This window comes from Lipophrys pholis, assembly GCF_963383615.2.
Source record: "Lipophrys pholis genome assembly, chromosome: 14".
NCBI lineage: Eukaryota > Metazoa > Chordata > Actinopteri > Blenniiformes > Blenniidae > Lipophrys > Lipophrys pholis.
In genome coordinates, this window is record NC_137633.1 from 22,043,958 (window position 1) to 22,068,505 (window position 24,548).

Below are 24,548 nucleotides of genomic sequence, written 5' to 3' on the forward strand. Positions count from 1 at the left end.
TAACCTTTAAATTAAGTTTGTCTTTGTTTTGGCATAGAGGATGCGTGATGAAAAATATAATAATACCAAACAATTACTACAGAAAATGGCTACAATCGCAACATAAAACCAATTTTAATGAAACCGTCTGTTGCAAAATACAGTGAAATGTCAAAACAGTTCTCCTATAGCTGTTGCATTATGGATGTTTTTACAAATTCACACTGGCAGCATGGCTTTAAGGCTAGTTTGATAACAACCAGGTAGCTTTTCATGGCTCGATTGGAACCGTGGTCGAGGAGGTACTACGAAAGTACCTGGTATCAGCTACTAATGAGTACTCGAAAAGCCTAAAAGTCGAGGCAAGTCGAGTAGACGCTAGTGAAAAGCACCATGAGAGTAAGACCCTGAAACATTTACCTCATTCAGAATTGAGAGTTAGTCATTGTGAAAATTAAATCAATGTACGTTGCTTGAACTCTTCAAAAGCTCATCTCCTGGGCCACATTAGACTTTCTTGTGGGCCGGTTTTGGCCCGCAGGCCGTATGTTTGACACCCCTGCTTAAAACGCTATATGAAAGGCTTCTCTTGATTCAGGTTCTGGACTTTCCATAAAGACTCCATACTTTTCCATACTTCCACTGGCCTGGAAAAGTACCACGTCCTTATGGAAACTCCTCAACCTGAGGTGAAAGAGACCTTTCACATGATTAAAGTATCAAAGCTGCAGTGAATTAAAAAGAAAACAGGATATTGTTTCCAAGAAGCTGCTTCACTTCAGCTCAGAAAACGGCCTCAATACAAGGGAGATTTAGTGAAATGAGCCTGTTTGATTAAGGTAAATTATTTTTCTGTTAAGTAAGCAGAGCTCGTCTCCCTTCAGAGAAACTGTGATCTTTATGAAAGAATAACAATATTGAGATGCTTTATTATAAAACATTGTCTGATTTAGTTGCAATGTAGCTGCAGATGACAGCCATAATCAGTCTGCCAAAGTATGCATGTGCACACACACGCACACACACGCACACACACACACACACACACACACACACACACACACACACACACACACACACACACACACACACACACACACACACACACACACACACACACGCTCCTTTCTCCAGCTGTGGCCGGGAGAAGGCAGTCAGGTTTAATGAAATATAGCAGCTCAGAGTTCAAAGGCTCCACAGTAGGGCCTGTTAAGAGCAGGCCACGTGATGGAGATGTTTCCAGAGGCTTTGTGACGCCGGAGCAGTTTCTCTGCTTTTCTCGTTGTTCTGGAGTCTTTAGTGAAGGACGCGTACGATGCAGGTATCCGCTGTGTTATTCCGGTGATTCCTCTTTAACGGGACAGATCAAGCGAAGCATCTCGCTGCTTTTCATTCCCTCTCCCCTCCTGCGGTTTGTCTCGTCCCTCATGTCACCCAATAGCTGCTGCCGCACCATTCCCACCACTGAAGCAGTTGCTATTCAGCCCACATCTGATGGTACTGAAGAAAGAGCCATTGTCCCCACTGGTCTTAGCCCACTCTTATCTATTGATTGGAAAGCCGAGATGGGAAAATAACAGGTATTGATTACCACGGCGGGTGAAGCTACTGGGCAGGACGTCTGGAGGGGTAAGAAAAGACGGCTTTCTTCACCCTCGGCTGCCCCGCTGCTGTCAGAACAGCCTCTCCTGCCACTCCTCGTATCCCTTCCCTTTCACCCCCCCCCCCCCCCCTTCCTGCCTCACCTCATCTCCTTTCTTGAATTGCCAAGGTGGCTCTCCTCCCCTCTCTCACCGTTTTATGCAGATTTTTATCTGTGCTTGTGAAATGTATAGCCGAGTGCAGCAGCAGCAGCCTCTGAACAGAAGCTCGGGCCTTTCACACACTCCCCGAGCTGCAGTGTCTGCCTCACCTTTCGCCTTCACCCGGACCCCTCCGGTCTCATGTGAAGCCTCCGGCTCTGGGTTTGGTTTCCAGCTTTCATGTTGTTTAGGTGCATTTTCCTCCTTTGAACTCATTCTACTTACCTTTTTCCATTCATTTTTCTTTGATTTCTATTGCCCCAAGTGCTCTCAGATTTTAAGAATTGCTTGATAGAACATTTCCCTGCAAGCAGCGACTCCATTAAACTCCTTCCTCCTTTATGTTTGAGGTCTGTCTGCTCCTGTACGGTCTGCTGAGTTAACACAGTGCTGCTGAGTAGGAGGAAGCCTTCTCCAGCTTCTATCTGCCTCTTCTCCTCTTATCCTTTATGTAAATACTGCATATTGAAGACACTCTTGCTCTTAGATCAGTGTTTATCTTAGTAATGAATCACTACAGTCTGGCACTGTGCAAAAGCCTTTTGATGCGTTAGACATTCTTGCAGTTGGCTGGAGATTAAGCACCCAAATCCTTTCTGCCAGGAGATGTTTACAGGGTTGTTTGAATAACTTCATCGTGCATTGGACGGACGGTGTTGCGTGCGTTATGGACTTGTCCCCATTGTGGTTGGTTGAGTTCCAGGTGTTCTCTATTGAAGCGGCTGTCAGCAGCCACATGAGGCCTTTTTATTGACATGTTTGCAGGAACCAGTAAGAGCACATCATTACAAATCCACAGGTGTTTTGTAAAAGAAAAAATAAATAAGGAGAAAAAGTGCAGGCACATCTGAACGTTGCTCAAGTCCGGAAGTCTTTGTAGTCTTTTTCTTTTTTCTTCTAAACATTTCCAAACATACTTTCCTCCACAGATTCCTCCACACCAGATCAACTGCCCCCGAACCAACTCACAAGGGTTTTTTTTTTGGGGGGGGGACAGCTATATTTAGTCTGAGTTGCAAGAATGTCTTATTGAATGCACCTCTTTCTCTTAAAATAATCCATCACCAAATTGAGCAAAGCAAAACAGAGCTAATTCTGTGAGTCGCCAGGCCCTTCTCTTCGTCGTCGTCCTCCTCCTCCTCCTCCTCCTCCTCCTCCTCCTCCTCCTCCTCTTCCTGCACTATGAAAGATTCCTTTCACACATGCAGCTCGGGTATAATAAGGAGTGCTTCACTAACGCTGCTGCAATACGGGAAAGCCCATATGGTCACATGTATCACTTTCCATTCACTGAGCAGCTCACAATTCTAAAAAAAATGTAGCAAACGCTCTGGAACGCTCAGCCGAGCTGCTCTGCTGCGTCTCACCTGACGACAAGTTAGAGATCAGACCTCCGAACATGTGAATCTCACAGTTTAAGTAGATGATAGAATAATTCTTCTCTTCTCAGCTCAGCTGGATTATTTTCTCCGTAGAGACCCTCTGTGTGGTTTCAAAGCTTTCAGCTCCAAGGTTAGGAGAACCTGTCCTTGAGAGCGAGGAGGAGGAGGAGGAGGAGGAGGAGGAGGAGGAGGAGAGCCCGGTGAAGAAAGGATGCCGGTCATGCATGGAGCACAAATAGTTATTAAGTGATCCAGACAATGTCCTTGATTTCAGCACTTCTTCATGCCCTGTTTTTCAAAAGCACTTCAAAAGGACTTCTTAAAAGCATCGATGCAGGGAGGAAATCGTTTGTTGCACATTCCTGACTTTTAGAGCACCGGCCAATTTTTTTTTTTATCACCAAGCCAAATAGCCGAGGAGCTGTGAAAAACACACCGTCACGTCATACAATTAAGGAAGTATTTAGATGTTTTTTCTTAGGTGCGCTTCTTTCTTTCTATTTCTTTGAGAAACTGCTGGATGAGAACTTTGATTCCACAGTTTCAGAACTTTTGTATCATAAATGTTGGAATTAGGGAACTATTTGTTGTAATGAGGGTTTATGGATCATAAATAAACCCAACAACATGTGAAATTGAGACCTTTTTATGTGCTTGTGCGTAGTATTTTTGAAACATTCTTCCACACAGGCAGGGTCGCTATTTCCCATGTGGGCAGCTTGTCATTTAATTTAAGTATTTTCTTTATTTAGGAAAGAAAGCAATGGTTCTGATATCATTCAGCTGTTGTGTGTAGGTAAAACTACTAAAGATAGTATGCTAACTAGCGAGCCTTAATGCTTTGTTTTTGCGTCTTCATTTCATAAACGTTACACATTTACACGGCAACATTCTGAAAACGATCACCGGCAACAGCAGACTCTCTGTGAACAATGTAGTTTTCCTATTGGGCCACTAGTTGGTGCTGTTTGTTTTTGTAATGAAACTACACACACATGCCCAGAGAACAATAAGCTATAAACATTAACAATGTGAGTACACGGACAGTCGTATGGACAGACGATCAAGTTGGATGTTATTACGGTGATTGTCAACTATAAAACAAGTCCAGAAGAATATGGGCTGGGAGTCATGGCACTCTCAAGGAAACACTGTTCTTATTGTCCTATTGTAACTAGTTACTATGGCCTTGGTGCTCCTACAATGACTCACTACTGCCCCCTAAAACATTAATTCAATTTGACATAATGCACCTTGAAAGCTTCTCAAATCATCTCTACTGCCAAAACACTTTATTCAAAGAATTAAATAGTTTTCTGCAAAGTTCTGTACGATATTGACCCATTTATTTGAATTGAGTATACGTAAGAGCAGCTTCAACACCTCTACTAATTCTAGGTACGTGTTAAGCATTTAATACATAAAACTCCAATAATGAAACAGCTTTGTTCTTGTGTTCTTGTGCCTTCTTTGTAGCCCGCAAACTCAATCCCAGTAGGATTATTTGTTTAGAATGTTTTTGTGAAGCTCAACTAACCTTGCATATCACATATTTAGTGGATGCACAAGAGAGCAGACCAGACTGAATTGCTTATCTAACTTCAGGCAATGAAGCCACAAAGCTTGACTTCAGCTCCACAACGTCAGAGTAATCCCTCAAATTGGAATGTATTCGCTTAGCGAGGGACTAAAAACACGAGCAGGTAAAAGGCAGTGAAGGCTCAGTTTAACTGAAGCCTCCATCAACATGGGGCCATTAGATGAAAACATTTATTAGAGGGCAGAAAGGTGTTACTTGGATAGAAATAAAAGGAAAGACCTGCCACTGAAAGGTTGGTATGAGCTTCCAGTAAGTGTGAATGCTCTGCAAATAACACTATGAAAACATTTCCAGTGCACCCGTGTATGTTTTTATGAATAGGAAAGCACATGCAGATGTTCCCTTGTCTCTTTTTATTTTGTCCAGATGTAAACTCACGTATCACGGAAAGCCTTCAGAAATCTTTGTTTGACAGAAGCAGAGCCTTTGTAGGGCCTGCGTGGTTTCACACTTTACTTCCACTGAACCTTTGACATGAGTCAGGCCTGTTTTTTGTGCGTCACTCCGCTGAATCCGTCCAGCAGAAGCACATGGTTGAGGGGCTTGCAGCAGCAAAAGTCAGAAAAGATAACTGAAGCCTTTTTGTTCACAATTCTGCAGAAACATATTTATGTTTTTACAAAGCGGCACAGTCCTTTCCGATGGACTCGGTCCATATGAGCCTGTGACCTGTTTGTGGTCCAAAAGCGGAGTCGACGGAGGCGAAACACTGAGCGCCTCTGTTCTGAGTTCCTGGTAGCAGTGGAGTGAGATATGGGCCAGCTGACAACAGCCAGAAAGACTGTGGTTACATTTTCTCCACAGACATAAACAATGACACTTCCAATTTCCTGTGCATGCTGCGGACCGGGAGCGGCCGTCCACAGAGGAAGGAAAACTCTGTTTGTGTGTCCGTGCAACACGTACAAACCAGAAAGTTTCATCGATTCTGAGCTCACAGATTTCACCTTTTTCCACACCGTTTTATTGCCCTGGTCAACCATTATGAGTTTTGTTTTCTAAATGTGAGTTGCTCCAAGTTTTGTTTTAGCACCAGAGGTCAGTCGTACCACCAGGCGGCCATTTGTAAAGAAACCACAGGGGGAACGTTAATGTGTTTCCTTTCTCAGCATATTTACTATAATATAATCGGAATGGGTGAAGTTCAGGAGTAATATTTCTCTCATTGAGACACAATTGTAGAGCTGAATGAATGTAAATGTAATGAAGATGGAATGATGAGATCAGGTCTATTCTATATTCTATAAAGACCTGACATTTGCATTGCTCCTTTAATTCTTATGTTTTATTTACGAATCTCAACAGAAAAATATTTCAACTCGATATCTTTTCCCCTCAATTTGGTTACAGCATCATTGACACAAACAGTGGGAGGAAAATCATGATCTGAAGGAAAATGTCCCGTGTAAATTTTCCTCAACAAATTCAGAGATTTATAGTCCATCCATATCCTGAAAAAAAAAAGTCAAATTGTGCTGACTTCACGTCTGTTTACTTCTATGTGATGCATTTCCAAATGTGACGGTGCACTGTCATTGAGGGAAAATCCCGATAAACTGGAGGATTCAGAACATAGAATGGTCTTTTCCGGGTCAGACTCTGAACAAGGAGAACATTTCTTTACTGTTCTATTTTGTAGAGAAGCTCAACAAGCTCCATTAGTCCGCCTAACAAACCATCTTCAATACTTCCTGTTTCCATTGTGTGATTGATCCACTGACTGAATGGATGATATTCCTATATCGCCCCCTTATGATAAACAAATATCTTGCACAAGTTGGGATATGTCCACAAGAGTGTGTATTGACCCCCCCCCACACAAACACACAAACTGCCCCCTGGCTGTAATGTTCCAGATGTTTTACCTGCAGATGAGCTCCATCTGTGAGCAGCGTGATGGAGTTACCTGTGTCAACTTCCCTCATCAAACCTCATCAGTGTAATGAACTCCTTGTTTACCTTGTGTGTGTGTGTGTGCGTGCGCGTGCGTGCGTGCGTGCGTGCGTGCGTGTGGGTGTGTGTGTTGGGAGAGGCCGTGTGTACTTACCCTCCCCATTGTTTTTACTGCTACCCAGACCAGCCATTTGTTCGGGGGCACAGACTGTACTCTGTGTACTTTGGGAGGGCCGCAGCAGCAGCAGCTATAGGCTTCGGTTGCACCTCCCCTCTCTTTCTCTCTTTCTCTCTTTCTCTCTCTCTCTCTCTCTCTCTCTCTCTCTCTCTCTCTCTCTCTCTCTCTCTCTCTCTCTCTCTCTCTCTCTCTCTCTCGCCCTCTCTCCCTCCCTCCAGCTCCTGTTTCTCTTCAGGGTCCAGTCTGCTCACTGACTCGCGGTGGTGTTTAGGTTTTGGTGGGGAGGGGGCATTAAGCTGAAGGCCTGGTGCTGAGCGAGCCGAGCAGCCCCCCTAACACCATCACAGGGTGTTTCAGCCCGCTCCACTTCACGAGATCTGAGGGACCAGACCTGAGCCAATTAAGAGCCGGGAGAAACAGGCTGCTGTCCGTCTCACCGCGGCCCGCCCCCCCTCATTGCTTTGATCTCTCGCACGCTACGAAGAACCAGAGCCAGAACACTTTACCTTCTCTGTGCAGGCAGCCAGCGACAGAGCTCGTCCAATTATTACAATCTGGTTTCAAGATTTCTGGGCAATCAGTGAAAAAAATTTACAAATTACCTCTATCTCATTTCATCTGCCCACAACTGCACCGCTCCGCCTGGAAAATCAGATCTGCAGTTTTTGTGGGGAAGAGTTGGCAAAACTGTGATTGTGAGTGCTCTGCTGTTCAAACAACATGTCACTTTTCATATGAACCACATCCAATCACTAATATTTTATGTCATTGTTCGGTGTGAAGAGTTGTAGAACTTTCAACTCTAATTATATCAACTGTTTGAGCAGGAAGCTGCTATCTGTGTTCAGCACTCCCACCTCAGACTTCAAACACCACGGGTTTGAAGCAGGCTTGAAGGTCAACTATTGTTCCTCTGAGAGGTTTGCATTTTGGAAAAGGAGGAAGTAGAATAAACATGTTTTTAAGACAATATGAGACTATCTGGGCCCTCGATGGGAGACAATGTTGACAACTTATTCCTAAATTATTTATACAAAATATCACATCTTTGTACATTTTTTTAAAATTTTTTTATTTGAGCTTTAATTCTATTTTCACTATAATCCATTATGGAAACACCACAGACTGAAATACAAAAACGTTTCATTGTTGGTGCAACCTGTGAATTTTAAATGGTTAATGGATTTCACATATATTTCATATATAGCGATTTTTAACTGGTTGAGCAGTCCCAAATCGTTAGTCACATTCACACACCAATAGAGGCCATGCAAGGTGCCTAACCCATCCATTGGACCAAGAAGACACTTAAAAAGGCATTCTTGGGAGTGATTTGGGATTTGGTGTCTTGCTCAAGGACATTTTGACAAGCAGAGATGGGACTCAAACCTTCAACCTTCTGATTGAGAGACGACCACTCTACCAACTGAGCCCCAAGTTACAATTTCCCTTCAAATTCTAGCTATTGATATATTACTTTATATAAATATGTTTTAACACTTAAAAAAGCCTTCTTGCTCTGAAACTTAAATCTGAAGTTAAATTGATGAGAAGCTCATTGTGTCCTTGATTTCACTTTGCTATTATTTTCCAATATATCTGTGGGACCTGTGATTCACGGGTTTGTACTCTTGCCTCATTGTGGGAAGGCTGTTGGTTGGATTCTGGGCTTGGCATTTCTGAGTGTGTGAGGTTTTTTTCCAGATATTTTATCGCCTTCTCTCAGTGCAAAAGGTATTTGAGGTTAATTAGTGACCTTACATTTCCTGTAGGTGTGAATGTGACTCTAGTGGTGTAGATGATAGATGGATGAATAATATTTTCTTATTTTGATGATGTGCTGATGAGCATAAAGCCTCCAACTCTGACTCTGGTTCTGCAGGTTCATTTGGAATTGTTGGGTTTTTCTCTGTTGCAGTGCCTTGAGATCATTGTGTTTTATTTGACGCTGTAGAAATAAAATTTAATTGAACATGAATGATTTTGACAGAATAGTAATCAGTGAGCCATCGATTGCTCTTAATGGAGGTTCATCATCTTAGACGGCAGCTTTCACCTTTAGTGTGTGAGCATGTACCAATGTGAAGTGCTGGGACTTTTTGGGTGCTATGTAAGTGAAATATGTGAATGTGTCTGAGTCCAGCAGTTTAATAAACTGAAGGTCTCTTGATTGGGAATTGCTGCTGGTATAAAACGCCACATTTAAGGTGGTTTGAGGAAACAGTCGTCCACATTTGTTATTGCACTGGTAAAACAATTCATATCTAATTAAAGTATTGGTTAGTTGTAGCTGTACAGAATGTATTTATTGTGACTAAGTCTGTTGTATTTAACTTAAAAACAGACAAATTAAACTTTTTACATGATATATTACAGTCATATGTTGGAAATTTAAATGTGTTTTAGGTGTAATGTAAGATGTACTTTATGCATGAGCCTTCTAACAATGTATTGTAATAACCTGCTATAAGAAAATAAGGCCGGTGTCAAACTACATGCAAAGGAAATGGAGGAGAGGCGGAGGCAAATAAAGCATTTTAATGAATAGCGAAGTGTGATTATAGAAAGCTATACTATGAGAACTGTAAATTCAATCACATTTTATTATTTTGGATAAAATGAGCTAACATTAAGACTAAGAACTGACTTCACCAGACTCACATTAGACAATTATCAAGACATTTTTTCAAACACATTTCAAATAGATATTGTACTGAATCAATGGTTCAAGTTTATACAAACGTTTTACAAAATCTGTCTCTGTGTCTTCAGGACCTCCGCGGGTGTCTGAGAAAGTCGCCCATAGGCAAACAGCCCGGCTGGGCAGCGCCATCAAGCTGCCGTGTCCAGTGGACGGAGACCCCCCGCCGCTCATAATGTGGACCAAAGATGGACGCAACATCCACAGCGGCTGGATTCGCTTCCGCATCCTGCGAATGGGCCTGAAGATCAAAGAGGTGGAGGCTGACGACACGGGGACCTACATCTGCAAAGCCACCAACGGCTTTGGGAGCGTCAACATCAACTACACCCTCATCGTCATCGGTGAGTGACGAAGGAGAAGCTTTTATTATCATTGTGAAAAAGAGAATGAGAGCAGAGAGAAGAATGGGGCCCTGATATGTACCATCACAACAGTTCATCCTCCACGCTGTGTTTTTGCAACACTTGGCTGCAGTGAAAAATCTCGCTCCCAGTCCAGATCTTAAAGCACTGCATCATTCTCAGAGGTCGAGGTCTAAAACGAGAAGATTTATGAAGGGTTTAGTGGCTGATCCTCTCCTCTATTGTATGTGTTAGAGCCCCTACTTCTCTCTGCCCAAAGTCAACAGCGGCATGGGATATTGTTTCATACTACTTCATCCTCTGTGACTCAATTGGCTCTCCAGCTCTTCCTTCTCCTCAGGCTGCAGTCTGTGGAGGCTGTGAAGCTCTGCAATAAGAAACACATTCACTGTCAAAGTGCAGGTTCTGCTGCAGACGCTCACACAGTTGTTGTTGTTTTTGTTCACATAGAAAGTTTCCTCCAAGTCATACGTCAGCACAACAAGTGAACATTGACGATGCCCTTTTCTTAATGCAAAACTATCTGTGAAACTATAACATAGATGGACATTACCACCAAATACAAGACAGACAAACAAACATAACAACACACTGTCACTGTGTGAGTGGAGACCTGCATTTAGGAAGTGAACAGGGGCCAGACATGGAAATGAGAATAGTCCAAGACTTCAGCTCTGCGATTCGAAACGCATTCACTGTTAAAGTGCTGGTTTGACTCACACAGCTCTTGCAAGAAGCCTTCAGGATTAAGCAGAGTTGGACAGTGTGTTGCTGGCTTGTGCGTGTGCATACAGCGCATTTCCTCTGTGCTGGAGCAGAGCGTGATGAATGAGCGGAGTGGAGCGTGAAGGCTGTGTTTAGTCTAATTATTCTAAGATGCCTAATTTGGGGCCGAGTCTTTGCTCTCGTCTCTCGCAGGAGGAGTTGCAGCCCGGTCTCATGACAGTCTCGCTTCAGAAGAAGAGCCATAATCAGGCTGGAGCGGAAAACACAGATCACTTCCGAAAAACAGCGCTTGTTGCAATAAAGCACGCTCGTGTCGAGTGAATGGACGCGACCAAAGTTTATTTTCGGGCGAAGTTGCGAGTGCGTTCAAAGAGAGGGTGTCTGCTGATTGTGCTGAAATGAAAGGTTGGAGATTGAAGAGCACAGCCAGCTGTAATGTCAAGGTTCATACTACAGTGGTGCTATATAGTATCAAAGTCAGCCGAAGCTATGTCTGTGTCTGCATTGCACTTAAAGGGCAGTCAAGGTTTCTGAACGTTTTATAGTTGTGTGTTTTCAAAATCAATCATGTAATGAATGAGTCGCACTCGTTCATTTGAAAATCCTGATTAGATCCTGTCAGGATCCCTCACGTCTTATGTTTGGAATATGTCAGCCTGAAATATTTTGACATTTCAAATTTAATTAATGGGAAAGGAAACTGTTGTTAAGAGGGCAACATTTAGTGAGATTGAAGGTCACAAATTCAGGTGGCATGAATTAAAATTCAGTAAAACTTTGCAGCAGCTCTGGTAACACTTTTTGGACCAGTGTCGTCTTCCCTGTTTAATCTACATGTCTTCAAGTGGCAATAAGTAATGCAATGATGGCCAAACATCCCGATCACCTGGGGTGTCCGCAAGCTGCACCCTGACCAAACAAGCGATATGCCCGTTACATTTCACATTGACGCTGCAATGTTTTGGAAATGATGTCCATTCACACGGAAATGGCAGAAACGCTGTAAACATTTCATGTCGGGCCATGAGTGGGTGCTGTTTGTTGAAACTACACAAACATGCAGAGAACAATACACTGTAAACATTAACGATGAAATTATTCTCAGTCATTTCCACAAACACAAAAATAATTTGTTGAGTTAATGTAATTTAATCATATTAAGCAGATTGAATCCCATTTATTCATATTATCTGAACAACATGTATTAGAATGAAGCATTTAACAACAAGAAACTCAATATGCTCATGTTTCTGATATGTAAACTGAAAAACTGCATAGTTTATTTTTTTGAGTTTAGTTGTGTTGTTATTATGGTTATTATGGTGACTGTCAACCATAAAACTACCAAGACCCAGGAGAATCTGCACTGGGAGTCATGACACTCATTGGCAAACATTGTTCTTATTGTCAACCGGTGCATGTGAAGAACTATTTACTACGGCCGTGGTAAGCATGAGCAGTAGCAGTGCTGCTGCTGTCAACAAGGAGACAGAGCAAAAGTTCCACCTTGTGAGCTGCTCTCAATGTCTGTGTACTTGCCATAGTTCTCTGCGTCCATGTGTGTGATTTTGTTACAAAACCCAACAAAAGCACCCACTAGTGGCCCAACATGATAACTACATCGTTTTCAGAATGTTGCCGTGGAAAATGCAAAACTTTCCTGTTTTCACTTGAAAGGTTGTAAACGGACCCTGAGAACTAAAGGTCCCAGTTCCCTTTTCCAAAATAACATCTTCCTGACCTCGGTTGTGCCTCAGCATCTTATCAGAGACTACAGATGCCAGGTAGCCTACAGAGGTTTTCCCACTACCACCATACGCCCAGAACCCCTCCCACAGGGTGTCTCTGAGTCATGGTCGTAAGCCTTCTCAAAGTCCACAAAACACATGTACACTGGCTTAAACTGCCATGCCCCCTCAATAATCTGTGAGGGGGTAAAAAGCTGGCCCACTGTACCATGACCACAACAGAGTCCCAGGCTCAAAGAACTCCTTCATAACGACTGCCTGTCTAACACGAGCTCTTACACAAACCTCAGCCATATCCGGACCCCAACACAGTTTCACCTGAACATCTATTGAATTATCTGGTGAACTCCATTTTCTAACAGTGACATTAATCCCCATGGATCAGTGAACAATCAGGTTTTAGGTTCCCACCATTATTGAAGGACACACACACTTGCACACCTAATTAGATAACTAATCTCAGTGATAGTGATATAGGACTTTGTGCCTGCGTGGTGTTTGTGTGTCAAGTAATTTCTTCTCTAATGAAGCTGGCAGATATCACTTCAACCTGACTGCTCCCCTCTCCAACTCAGTGATTCCATTAGCAAGAAAAATGTTTGGAAGTTTAATCATAAGTCCTTCCAGGAAGTGGATTTCTGTGAGATTTTTATCGGGTGTGTTTTTGCCCGTTATGGAGTCAGCAGGAGACTCTCTGGCCTGACTCTTAATCCTGATCTGCTTTGTTCCATTTCCTCTTGTCCTCTGGTGGTGTTGAGCGCATGATGACCCGAATGGAGACATTTGGCGATCACTTTGTGTCTCATAAGAGCCCCCACCCCTCCTCTTTCTGCTCCCATGTCCGTCATCCCATTAGGAGCTGGCAGGCTTTCGCCACAGCGTTTGTTTTTATGGGTAATTGTTCCATCAGGGGTCCATTTTATTCGAGGTGCCTTTTTTTTCCACAGAGATTAGGGGGCCTCATTGTCAAAATAATTCCAAGGATTGAAGTCAGGTTTAACGCAGCCAAAAAGTCTGCAATTATTATGAGCAACACTTTCCATTAACATCAGCTAATTGTGAAAGTTGCATGTCATTAACTGATTATAAAGAGGAGCTGGTATGTTGTTGTGGGATCTGGGAAAAGAGGTGCTCACTTCAAATTCTATAGATGAGGAGTAGCTCAGGATTCATCATGTTATTGAAAAAGAAGCAACTGCAGTCAGTTATGGAGGCGGGGGGTAGGGTGGGGGTGGGGTGTCAACTGAACCCTGGCAGCTGCTCAAGTTCGAGTCTTGACTTGGAAAGCATAAGTTTTCAAACATCGCGTGGGACTCTACGGAGAAGCCGAGCCCGATGAGAGACAGTAAGATAGAGGCAGTCTGGGTTGAGACTGGAAGTGAGAGAGCTGATGTAAGACGGGAGGGAGGGAACGGATGGCGGGGGGTTCCTCCGTGGCCGGAGAGATATTCCTCTTCCCATCTGCCAGCGGACAGCCTGTCCTCCCAAGAGCTATCTGAAGAATCTGGTCAGCCAGTGCAGCACGGCGCCGCCTCAATCCCTCCAGCTGGCTGTTTGGGCCATGTTTGGGGTGGTCTCCTGACAACTGGCCCCGTCACCTCCCAGCCCCCCCCCCCCGTCCGACAGGATAGACCCATACATACAGTAATCTCTATCGTCAGCTGCTCAGGCTGCAACGGGCTACATTTCTGCATTATCATGGGATTGTCATATTAACCTTTACATGATCGGTGTTTAATGTTTATGTCTACACAGATAATATATTACGGAGTCGACGCGGCGCTGGCAGCGGTCGATACCCCGACGTGACGACGTTGGCTCCCATTGCATATTTTTCATTTCGCTCCTCTTTGGAGTCGTCGACTGGCCGACTCTAGGATAATCTGCCCTGATCACACGTGGGAAATGTTTGGAGATTGCCAGAGTGTGATGCAAGGCGACGATGCATAACTTTCCCTGGACATTACAGTGTCCCCTCCAACATCTGGAGTTCATTGCGACCCCAAATCATCAGGCCTTTTCCTGCGATTCAGCTGGCACAAGAGGCCTCAGAGAGAGTGTGTAGTGGCCTGTTTCCTGTGGCTGGATTTGTGAATGAAGTGGGAGGGGATGGCGTCAGACCCCAAACACTGTAGCGAGACCATGAATGGATTCAAGTTGTATGGAAAAAGGTGCACTGCTTTTTAAGCAGCTTGATTGATTCAGGCTGACTCCAACAAGCACGGTCTTGAATCATTATGCTTGTTACTGAATTTCCGTTTGCATAACCAACCTTTGATTTCTTACATTGCATTTTGTATTTAATCACTAACTTATAATAGTTTGCACCTTCTACTCACTTATTAGAAACATAGTGTTCATATATTCAGTGAAAGACCTCCTCAAGTGCTCCCCAATTAAAGATTCTTTAAGTTTTAAGCCTTTCAAAAATTAACAATCATATGGCAGCCATCAGATTTCCTACCTCAGGCTGTCTGCAGTTTAGTGAGCCAGCATTGTGCTAAGACAATAGTGGCGAGGGATAGCTTTAACAGCATAGAAGCACAAAGGGCGCCATTGTTCCCCAGAATCGCCAAAAAGTGCAGAGGAAATAGATTCAAGAAAAAAGCAGTCAGAAAGAAAACCCCGGCAGTGTGGGACCGTGTTCTGTTTGGATTGGGAGGTTCAGGAACCGGGAGGAATGTGGAGAGCCCAAGTGAGCAACAGAGAAATATTTCTTCCAGTGGAGGCTGTTTTTTAAAGGAATGGGTTATTATAGTTGGCCAGTTAAACCCCCTTCAAATAGCCATGACATCATGGCTGGGCTCGGTGCTGCAGGGGACAAACAAAGGAGGGTCTGTACCCAGAGAACCCCGGAGAGCTGCGAGGGTTTCGGGGGGACTCGGAGGGAGGCAGAACGAGGAGGTTAGAAGTCACATCTGGTCTCTTTACCTGACCCAATCAAACCCAGAGTGGGAATCAAGTGTGCCAAACTGCATCAAGAACAATCCTGCTCTCAGGCAGAAATCAAAACAGGCCTCGGGGGGCAAAGAACTGGCTGCTCGCTTTTACTGTTAGTTCGGTAATTACAGTTGCAATGATGTGAGAACTCTAAAAGTCTTGATAGTTAGGTAAAAGTTTCAAATCCAACATTTGCTTGAACTTTTTTGATGTTAGAGAAGCTGTGAGTTGCTCTCAAATCTAATGCATTTCAGTAGCGTGATAGAAAATCATTTAAGAGGAGCACGTGTCCAATAAGCTTCCGCTTAATGTCTTTGTCCGCAAAGATTGGCAGATATTGGCGCGCAACCCGATCTGCACCGTTAATTCATCACTGCCTAACTGGAAACGTTGATACGCATCACAAAGCGTCGATTAGGTTTCACTCATTATATTTTCTCTAAGCCCGGTCTTAGCCGCGCTGCATGAGGTCAGTCAGTGACATAAACCACGCAGCTGTCTCCCGGACCCGCGCTTATGAAAACTGATCATATTACCTCCAAATGCTGCAGAATGTGACCGGAGCATGCAGCGCTCTCAGAGGAGCCCCGTCCATAAACTTTCAATTCACTCAGTGGATGCCTCCTTCTTCAGTGCTGGATCGACGACGGGTCTGCACCACCTCGCTCATTGTCAAACTGATGGCAGCTGCACAGTTCGAAAAGTTGGGACAGGGTAGTTTACGACTGTATGTCATCCCGTAGCCAGGTTGCTTCAGCACCTGGACCCTTCCATTGTGAAGTTAAGCTGATGTGTGTAAGCTTCAGACAGCATGGGCACTAACGCAACCTCTGAGATACAGACTATTTAACTGTCTGCAGGTCACAATCCTCTTTAGACTGCAGGACACAGTGTCCATGGTTTCCTCTGACCACAGAAGACTTTGCCATGTTGCTTCAGACCATTTTTATTGACCTTCGACTCAGAGAGGATGTCTGCGTTTCTGCTGCGTTCACTAATGGCAGCTTCTTTGCATGATACAGCTGTAACTCACATTTGTGGATTCTATAGTGAACCGTGTTCACAGAAGGTGGTTTTTGTAACTGTTTTCTACTGCATATCACTGAGCTCACGCAGTGATATGCAGTAGAAAATAGGGCTGTACAACATTATTACAATGTCAATGCGTGCAATATTTATATCGCAATAGACTGGCTGAACAAATTATGTTTCCATGCACTGTGCACTAATGATCTGCACATTCAAAATGAAAAGATATGGGGGGGAAAGTGCAATTAATTCACAAGAAGTCTAATTAACTAATACAAACATTTCATTAAGTTGACACTTCTAATTGTTTCGTACCTGTTGGTGACGGGGACAAACTCAGAGGCACAAAAATTAAGGAAAATGACACAAAAACCAACAAAGTCAACAAGTTGCTCCTCTGCTCATTCATATTTTCAATGACTATATAACATATTTACCTGATCCTGAAGCCCAGAGGATCATGATGTTTTAAATCAGCTCCGTCTGTTTGGCCCAAAAATCAAAAGCTTAATCATTTATCCAGATTCTCAGAATGTTTTGATGATATTCTACGATGCAGATGGTTTCATCTTCAAAGTCTCAGAAAATTTATAATTTCAGAATAGTTTTTTTCTGAAGTTTGAAACAATTTGTCACATATTAATGAACTTATTTTCTTATTTTCTTAGAGGTTTGCCTTTTATGAACAATCATGTTACAGGCTTTTATTTTCCATGAAGTGATGTAAATGTCATTTTTCTGGACTTCGATTTATACCCACTGCTAATAAGCAATAACTGTTTCACACCAAATAAGTTTGACAGCCATCATACGAGTCCAACACTTGTTTTTCACCCTGCGCCTTTGTACGTGGGTTTACGCCTCCATGGACTAACGTTTGTCCTGCTGTGTGTCCAGACGACTCAGGCGCTGATAAAAGTGGATCCGGACCGGCCGAAGCAGCAGTGTCTGGGACCGGAAGTGAAAGATTTGGTAAGAAGTCTCTGCAGTGATGCAATGCTGAATTAAAGGAGCAGCCTTATGGTTTTTGAATGATTTATTGTGTGTTTTACAAATGTTCTTTTGATCACTGACATGATTTATGAACCTTACAATTACTTTTATTTTTTTAAGTTGAATAATTGTTAGTAGGAAATCATGAAATCATGGAAATTAACACTCATGTCCACCTCATTGTTATCATTTTACTTTATTTGTACTTGGACATTACCATTAACATGAGAAAAGAATGACTTATACACCTTTCCTTTGTATGTTAATCTATCGGCAAAAACATTATACATCTTTTTATATTGTATTATGATGGTAAACATTTCATTAAAGGGCATTTTAAAGCTTGATTAGTCAACATCAGGATTAAAAGATGTTCAGCTGAGGTTCTCAAGCAAATCCGATATGAGTTAATAACTGATTTTTCAATGTCAGGGTGGGGGAGTGTGTGTGTGTGTGTGTGTGTGTGTGTGTGTGTGTGTGTGTGTGTGTGTGTGTGTGTGTGTGTGTGTGTGTGTGTGACGTTAGGTGAAAGGCAGGGCAGCCCCCTGGACAGGTCACCAGTAAATCACACTGATTCACAACTATTTAGGGATTCCAGTTCACCGAACACACAGTTTTTTAGACTGCATGAAGAAACCAGAGTCAAACTGCTAACTACTGCCTCACTTGGCAGGAGGAAGTTATAACATATTTATATTCATTTTGTAAATGTAGATGTGCTGTACAAGATGACAATAATGGAAATGCACCTGACAAAGTTAATTGGTTGGCTGAAGTGGCAACTTTTCAAAACTACACAGACACTGAGACAAGACAATATATTTCTGCTCTGCTTTTTTTCATGAAGTGCGTCCTCGGTTCACCCAGCCTGCCAAGATGAGGAAGAGGGTGATCGCTCGCCCGGTGGGCAGCTCAGTGCGCCTTAAATGCGCGGCCAGCGGAAACCCTCGCCCGGACATCATGTGGCTGAAGGACGACCGGCCGCTGACGGAGCAGGAGGTTGGAGAGGGCCGTCAGAAGAAGTGGACCCTGAGTCTGAGGAACCTGATGCCGGAGCACAACGGCAGATACACCTGCAGGGTCTCCAACCGGGCGGGCGAGATCAACGCCACGTACAAGGTTGAGGTCATACGTGAGTATCCCGCTGAGAGGCTGAGCTGCACGCATACCTGGACGTATCACTGCCAGCGGATGAGGTCAAGCTGATTAACTTAAGTGCTTACTGCTGTTTTGCACGGATCATTGTAATAATGTTATTACTGGAGGAAATTGAAAAAGTCTAATCACTGTAATAGTGAGTCTGATTTTGGAGAAGAAGAAACTGTAAGTTTTGAAAAATCTTCTCTCTGATCTTTCTCCTCGGACTGATGTCTGATTGTGATCAGCTGGTCTCAGTCATATCCGTGCTGCATGGATGAACGTGCTTGTGTAATCATGAATATGAGAAGCATATTGAGGAAGCAGGTTTGAGAGTGAGGGCAGAGAGAGACTGTTGAGCTCGCGACCATCCACCCAATCTGGAGCTGATTAAAACCCAGCTGTCTGCCAGACCCCCCCACCCCCTCCCCCCGTCCCCATGAGAAATGTGTGGTGTACAACCAGGAGCAAAGAAAGAGAGGAAACTAATCACACATACTTCTTGTGTTACATGTGGTATTCCTGCCTCTCTGTCAATTATAGACCAAGTCTAATAACGCTGCGGACAGCAGAGGGTGATCTTGATGTTTTCCTTTTAATTGTGCGTCTGCGCAGAGAGGACGAACTCCAAGCCGATCCTGACGGGCACGCACCCCGTCAACACCACGGTGGACTACGGCGGCACCACGTCTTTCCAGTGCAAAGTGCGGAGCGACGTGAAGCCGGTCATCCAGTGGCTCAAGCGGGTGGAGTCCAGCGAGGAGAGCCGCTACAACTCCACCATCGAGGTGGGGGACCACAGGTTCGTGGTGCTTCCCACGGGGGAGGTGTGGTCGCGGCCCGACGGCTCGTACCTCAACAAGCTGCTCATTACCCGCGCCAAGGAGGAGGACGCCGGCATGTACATCTGCTTAGGCGCCAACACCATGGGCTACAGCTTCCGCAGCGCCTTCCTCACCGTGCTGCCAGGTGAGCCCATCTGTTTACATCCTGTCTCTCACACACACACACACACACACACACACACACACACACACACACACACACACACACACACACACACACACACACACACACTGACACACAGCTTGACCTGAGATCTGTTTGTTTACATCAAAGGGAGGGTAGCGTGAGGATAAAGTGAGTCAACATGGAGACGTGCAACAGTAAAAAGCAGAGTGGAAGTAACAGACTACAAATACTCACATTACTGTGATTAAGCGGTAGTTTTAGTACTTGTACGGATGAGTACACCTACAGGTTGAAACCTTTTGATCAGCAAAATTTGAGTAAATTTTTAAGATAACATAAAACCTATACTGTGTATTTATTTGATCCGGTGCTGTAGTGGTTAGTGCTGCTGCCTCACAGAGAGAAACCCCCGGTTTGAGTCCGGGCTTGGGGACTTTTATTTTACTCTCTGTGTGATGAACTGGTTATTTGTCTTCATCCACAGTCGTAACAAATAGTATAAAAGAGAACAAGATATTAAAAAAATTATTGAAATTCACTTTAAACTGGGATATTTGTGAAATCTAATGTCTGCTGTTGACGCTGCCATTAAAAACAGTCAAAAATAATTTTTCCTGGATTGGGTGCAATTTAAGCAACGTGGCAGTGGTTTTCTGTACTTTTTTGTTAAAAAGTACTTTTGAGGACAGATGACAGGAAACCAGCAATAATTGCACTCGTCATCTGTTTTACATTCAGTTTCGATATGATCTGAACTTGTTTTATTCTCCGCTGAGTGAATAATGTACAGTCAAACGGTCTCCCAGCTATTTTCCAACCTGTGGGAGTTTTTCCACTCGTGCACCGAGCAAAACGTACGAAGCTCTCAGCTCTGATTTATTTATTGATGAAGAGGGAACATTTCTCAAAAAATCAGTTTTTCAGGTCAGGTATTAAAGATAAATGTGGAACATCTGTGCTTTCTCCTCCAGTCTTCTCCTCCTGCTATCACTGTGAGGATGTGTTCATGCGTGTCAGATTTGGTTCATTGACACACAAACTGTGGTGAGACGTCTCTGTTAAGTCAGAACAATCTGACCCTGACAGGTGATTATCTCTTTCTCACGTGTCAGTCCATTTACAGGAGGAATCCAAAAGCAGCACAAACCAAAAGCTTATTAATCAATCACATACATGCTGAATTAAGGAGCTTTTTCGTACAACAAAACAGTTTGACTGATTTGTTTTGGAAACTCGTGGTGGGTTTAAATGTTTCATCCAATCATCTTTCAAGTCCATTTGATCCAGCATGCAACACTTTTACAGAAGACTTTAAAGTTCTGCTGCAAGATGTATTTAAAAAAAGACTCGATTATGCCATCGGGGGTGTCAAAGATACAGCCTGCAAACCAAACTCGACTATCCAGACTCGGGTCAGATTTCATAAAGTGACTCAAAGAAAACATGAACCTTTGTTTTTTTTCAATAAAAGTTACTGCCGTTCCTCGTTTTCACTGGGGATTGCACTTGAGGGAAAATAACACTGAGACTCAGACTGAAGATCAGGGATGCAGCAGTGAAAGCTTGGTCAGTTTGGCATGAGCTCCAAAGCCAAACTGTGAACGAATGAATTTGTGTAAAGACTGGAGACTGCAAAGAAATACTGCAGCAGACAGGAGTCAATCATTCGTTGCAATTTTTAGATGCAAGAAAATTCAAGATGCGAGCCACAGGACCGTATCGTTTTCACACCGTTTTGTAGCAGTAGGCATAAATGAGATGTACTCTTAATTTACACTAAAACAAAGACAGATTCACAATTGTTATTCAAAGGTTATCATGCTCTAATGTTACTGGTTCCTGGACTAGAAGGAGCTGGTTTACATCTCTGAGGCTAACTTGAATACAGCGATATCTTTCTGCACAAGTAAGAATTCAGCCGAAACCAGCACACATTGAAATCAACGTTTGGATGCCCTTTTAATAGATAAGTAATCAAAGCAGTTTGTAGGCCTAATGCTAGGATTGTTCTGCTATAGAAATGCACAGAAAGTCCTGCTTTGGAACAGAAATACCCTCTTAAAGAATACTGGTCTTACATCAATATAAACTAAACGTTGAAAGGTACAATGTGTATTTTCTATGTAAATATGACTTCAAATAATGAACTAAATGAGACAAAACAATCAATTTATGATGTGCTTTCATTTTATCTAAAGTCAGCAGGTTTTCCATTCTTTGACCTCAAGCTGGTATGTTGAGTGAGAAGCAGCAGCAGCAAGGAGCTGTTTAACTCGACAAGGTCTTTGACGATGACCGTTTAGTAGTTTATCTGATGAAATCAATCTCAACGACAGCACCCATAACGTCAGAAAGCTGTGACGAGACTAAAGGGACTCAACGCCTGTACAATGACTTGATGTTTATTTTCCTCTTCTTTTTGCAGACACCAAGCCTCCTATCACGCCGGTGTTCTCACCCGCCTCCAGCTCGCTCCCCTGGCCCGTCATCATCGGCATCCCCGCCGGGATAGTCTTCATCTTCGGCACGGTGCTGCTGTGGTTCTGCCAGAGCAGGAAACACTGCCCCCCTCCCAGCGCCCAGACCACGCAGGCCCTGCCGAGCCCCCACCGGCTGCCATATCGAGAGCGGGAACGGAGCTGCGCGGCGCCGTCGTCCAGCTCCTCCAGCCCGGAGAAAGACTGCATGGCCTCCATGAACTACGAGGAGTACCTGGCCCAGCAGCAGCTCCTCCTCAGCCAGGGAGGACCCACAATCCCCCCGAAGATCTACCCCAAAATCTACACTGACATTCACACACACACTCACTCCCACGTGGACGGGAAAGTACATCAGCACCAGCACATTCACTTCCAGTGTTAGCCTCACTGCCCGCTAACTGAGCCGCGGACTGACGGCAGCTCCGGACTGACTCACATCCACGTGTGTGGAAAACAGTGGCCAGTAACACACATCTTGTGATATTAGACAGAACAACTTCCATCAAGTGGTGCTTTGTTTTTTTGTTTTTTTACGTGTCACCACTAAAATCCATTCGACTTTCCTGTGCACTTATTTCAAAAAGGACATTTTTGCCAAGTGTGAGTTTACCTGCAGCTGTTCAGGCTCAAAGCTGCTCGTCGGAAATGGATTTTGGATTTCTCTAAACAGAAGTTTGTTTGTTTAATCCTTCACATAATCGGCTGTTTCATGTGGAAGACGGTACTCAAGTTTTACAAAAGGGCTGGTGTTTATGCTCCTTCTCAGGTCGCCCTTTTGTTTGTTGAAGATGCATTATGCTGAGAACGCTGACCACTAACTGACCTTCCTCAGTCCCTCACCTCTCCTCTCCGTTCAGCATAATGCTAAGATTTTATTAGACTTTTCATGGCGTGCAAACCTTGCCAGAGACTGCAAGGGATGGATGAAGTTGCGTTTCCGTGTTGACTGTATTGCCCTTTCATATCTTTTTAACCTCGTTGTTTTAGATGGTTCCCGTCACTAGTCAGTAGCATGTCGAGATAAACCAGCAGTCTTTTGACCACAACCTTATCCAAGCACAGTTTATGAAGCTGTAGTCGTTTATAATCAAACTGAGTCATGAATATTTAATTTATTTTGCTAAAAAAAAAATGTATCAAAGGTTTATTTTTCAGAGTAAGGCATTTTACATATCTATGTAATGTTATTAAAGTATACTGTTGTTGTTGTGTATAGTACATTTTGAGTACTTTGCCACCCAGTTTAATCATATGTACTTCATGCCAATATTTAGTATGTAATTGTTTATATTTGACAATCCTGTATGATGTACTCTGTTCAAAGCTCAAAAACAAAACAAGAAAAAAACATCTTAAGTTTGAAGGTTTGATAGTTTGATTAAATGAGCTGAAAGAAACTGTCATGTGAAGAGGATTCTTCAGCGGCTGTGGCTGCAGGTGTAAAACCCTTGGGAATGAGGTAGTACCAGTGGCGGCGAGCCGTCCTGAGGTCAGCTTTCCTCCTTTGAGCGGGCTGAAGTGTCTGATGAGGGTGATGCAGAGGGCAGCCAGCGATGGGACACAAGCTGCTGGGAAGAGCCGCTCAATAGACACCGGACAGACACAAGAGCAGTCTCAGTGTCGCGTTTTAGATGAGTGATGGCCCCTGCAAGACTACACCCAGTGACCAGCATCTTTCCCCCATTTAAGTGAGTCCCCCCCCCCCCGTCCTCCTCTTGGCCCCCCCGGTCTGAACCGCCACCTCATTCAACTCCGATCTAGGTAGGATTTCCTTTCACTATTTAGGAAGTGCATTGTGCTGCTGTGGGAGTGATGTGACAGGACCCTGTGATTGCTCGGGGAAGAAGGGGAGCATTGTGTCAGGTGAGCTCTGGTTTTGTTGTGAGCGTCGCAGGATGGAGATGAGCTTTGGCTCCAGACAGATGACAGGGGAGTCACTTTGGACCGCCTGGTCGTTCAGACTGCACACTAAAGGCACTAAAGCTCAAAACAAATGTTCTACCTCCATATTCCTACACAAAGGCTTTTCAACGTGAACCCTGAAAGAAATAGGCAAATCACAAAGGGCGACACTGCCCTCTAGTGGCTACAAGTCCTCCTCTACAATCTCCAGAAAGCTCACAGAATAGAATTGAACCCGGTTACCGTTATTTGGAGCGACAGTGCCAAACACTGCCCCAATGGATCCATCTAAAACCATCTTACTACCAAGAGTGCTAACCACTAAGCCACTGTGCAGCCAATCCCTAATGAATCGGAACATTTAAATACCATAGAAAGGTTGTTTTGACAGTTATTTCAACAAATTCATTCTGAAGGACATGAAACAGAAACACTTTTTGTGTTGATCCCAGAACGACATTTGTTGCATTGCTCAACACAGAATATGTAGAACAGAGTCAAACTATCAATAAGACAATAGAAATTTAATATTAATATTTACTGGGCTAAGCAGTGAGGCACACAAGGAATGAATTATCAGGAAAAAGAAATGTGTGGAGATGTGATCTACATTTATTGGAATAATGTAAGCTGGGTTTTTTGTCATTGTAAAAATTGGTAAGTTAAAGTGATTTTTTTGCTCGAAAACCAGCTTTTAAAAATTTATTTTTCAGCTAAAAGG

At 43.6% G+C, this 24,548-nt stretch overlaps 1 protein-coding gene across 1 annotated transcript in view; it reads left to right on the forward strand.

The window, feature by feature from the left end:
* LOC308119864 (fibroblast growth factor receptor-like 1) overlaps positions 1 to 23,911 on the forward strand; it is a 38,840-nt gene extending 14,929 nt beyond the window's left edge. Inside the window, exons 3-7 of the mRNA XM_080480120.1 lie at positions 9,607 to 9,879; positions 17,241 to 17,315; positions 18,184 to 18,468; positions 19,089 to 19,442; positions 21,871 to 23,911. Of these exons, the coding sequence (XP_080336246.1) occupies positions 9,607 to 9,879; positions 17,241 to 17,315; positions 18,184 to 18,468; positions 19,089 to 19,442; positions 21,871 to 22,307 (1,424 nt within the window). The 3' untranslated portion in view covers positions 22,308 to 23,911. The remainder of the gene's footprint in view (positions 1 to 9,606; positions 9,880 to 17,240; positions 17,316 to 18,183; positions 18,469 to 19,088; positions 19,443 to 21,870) is intronic.
* The last annotated feature ends 637 nt before the right edge of the window (positions 23,912 to 24,548 follow it).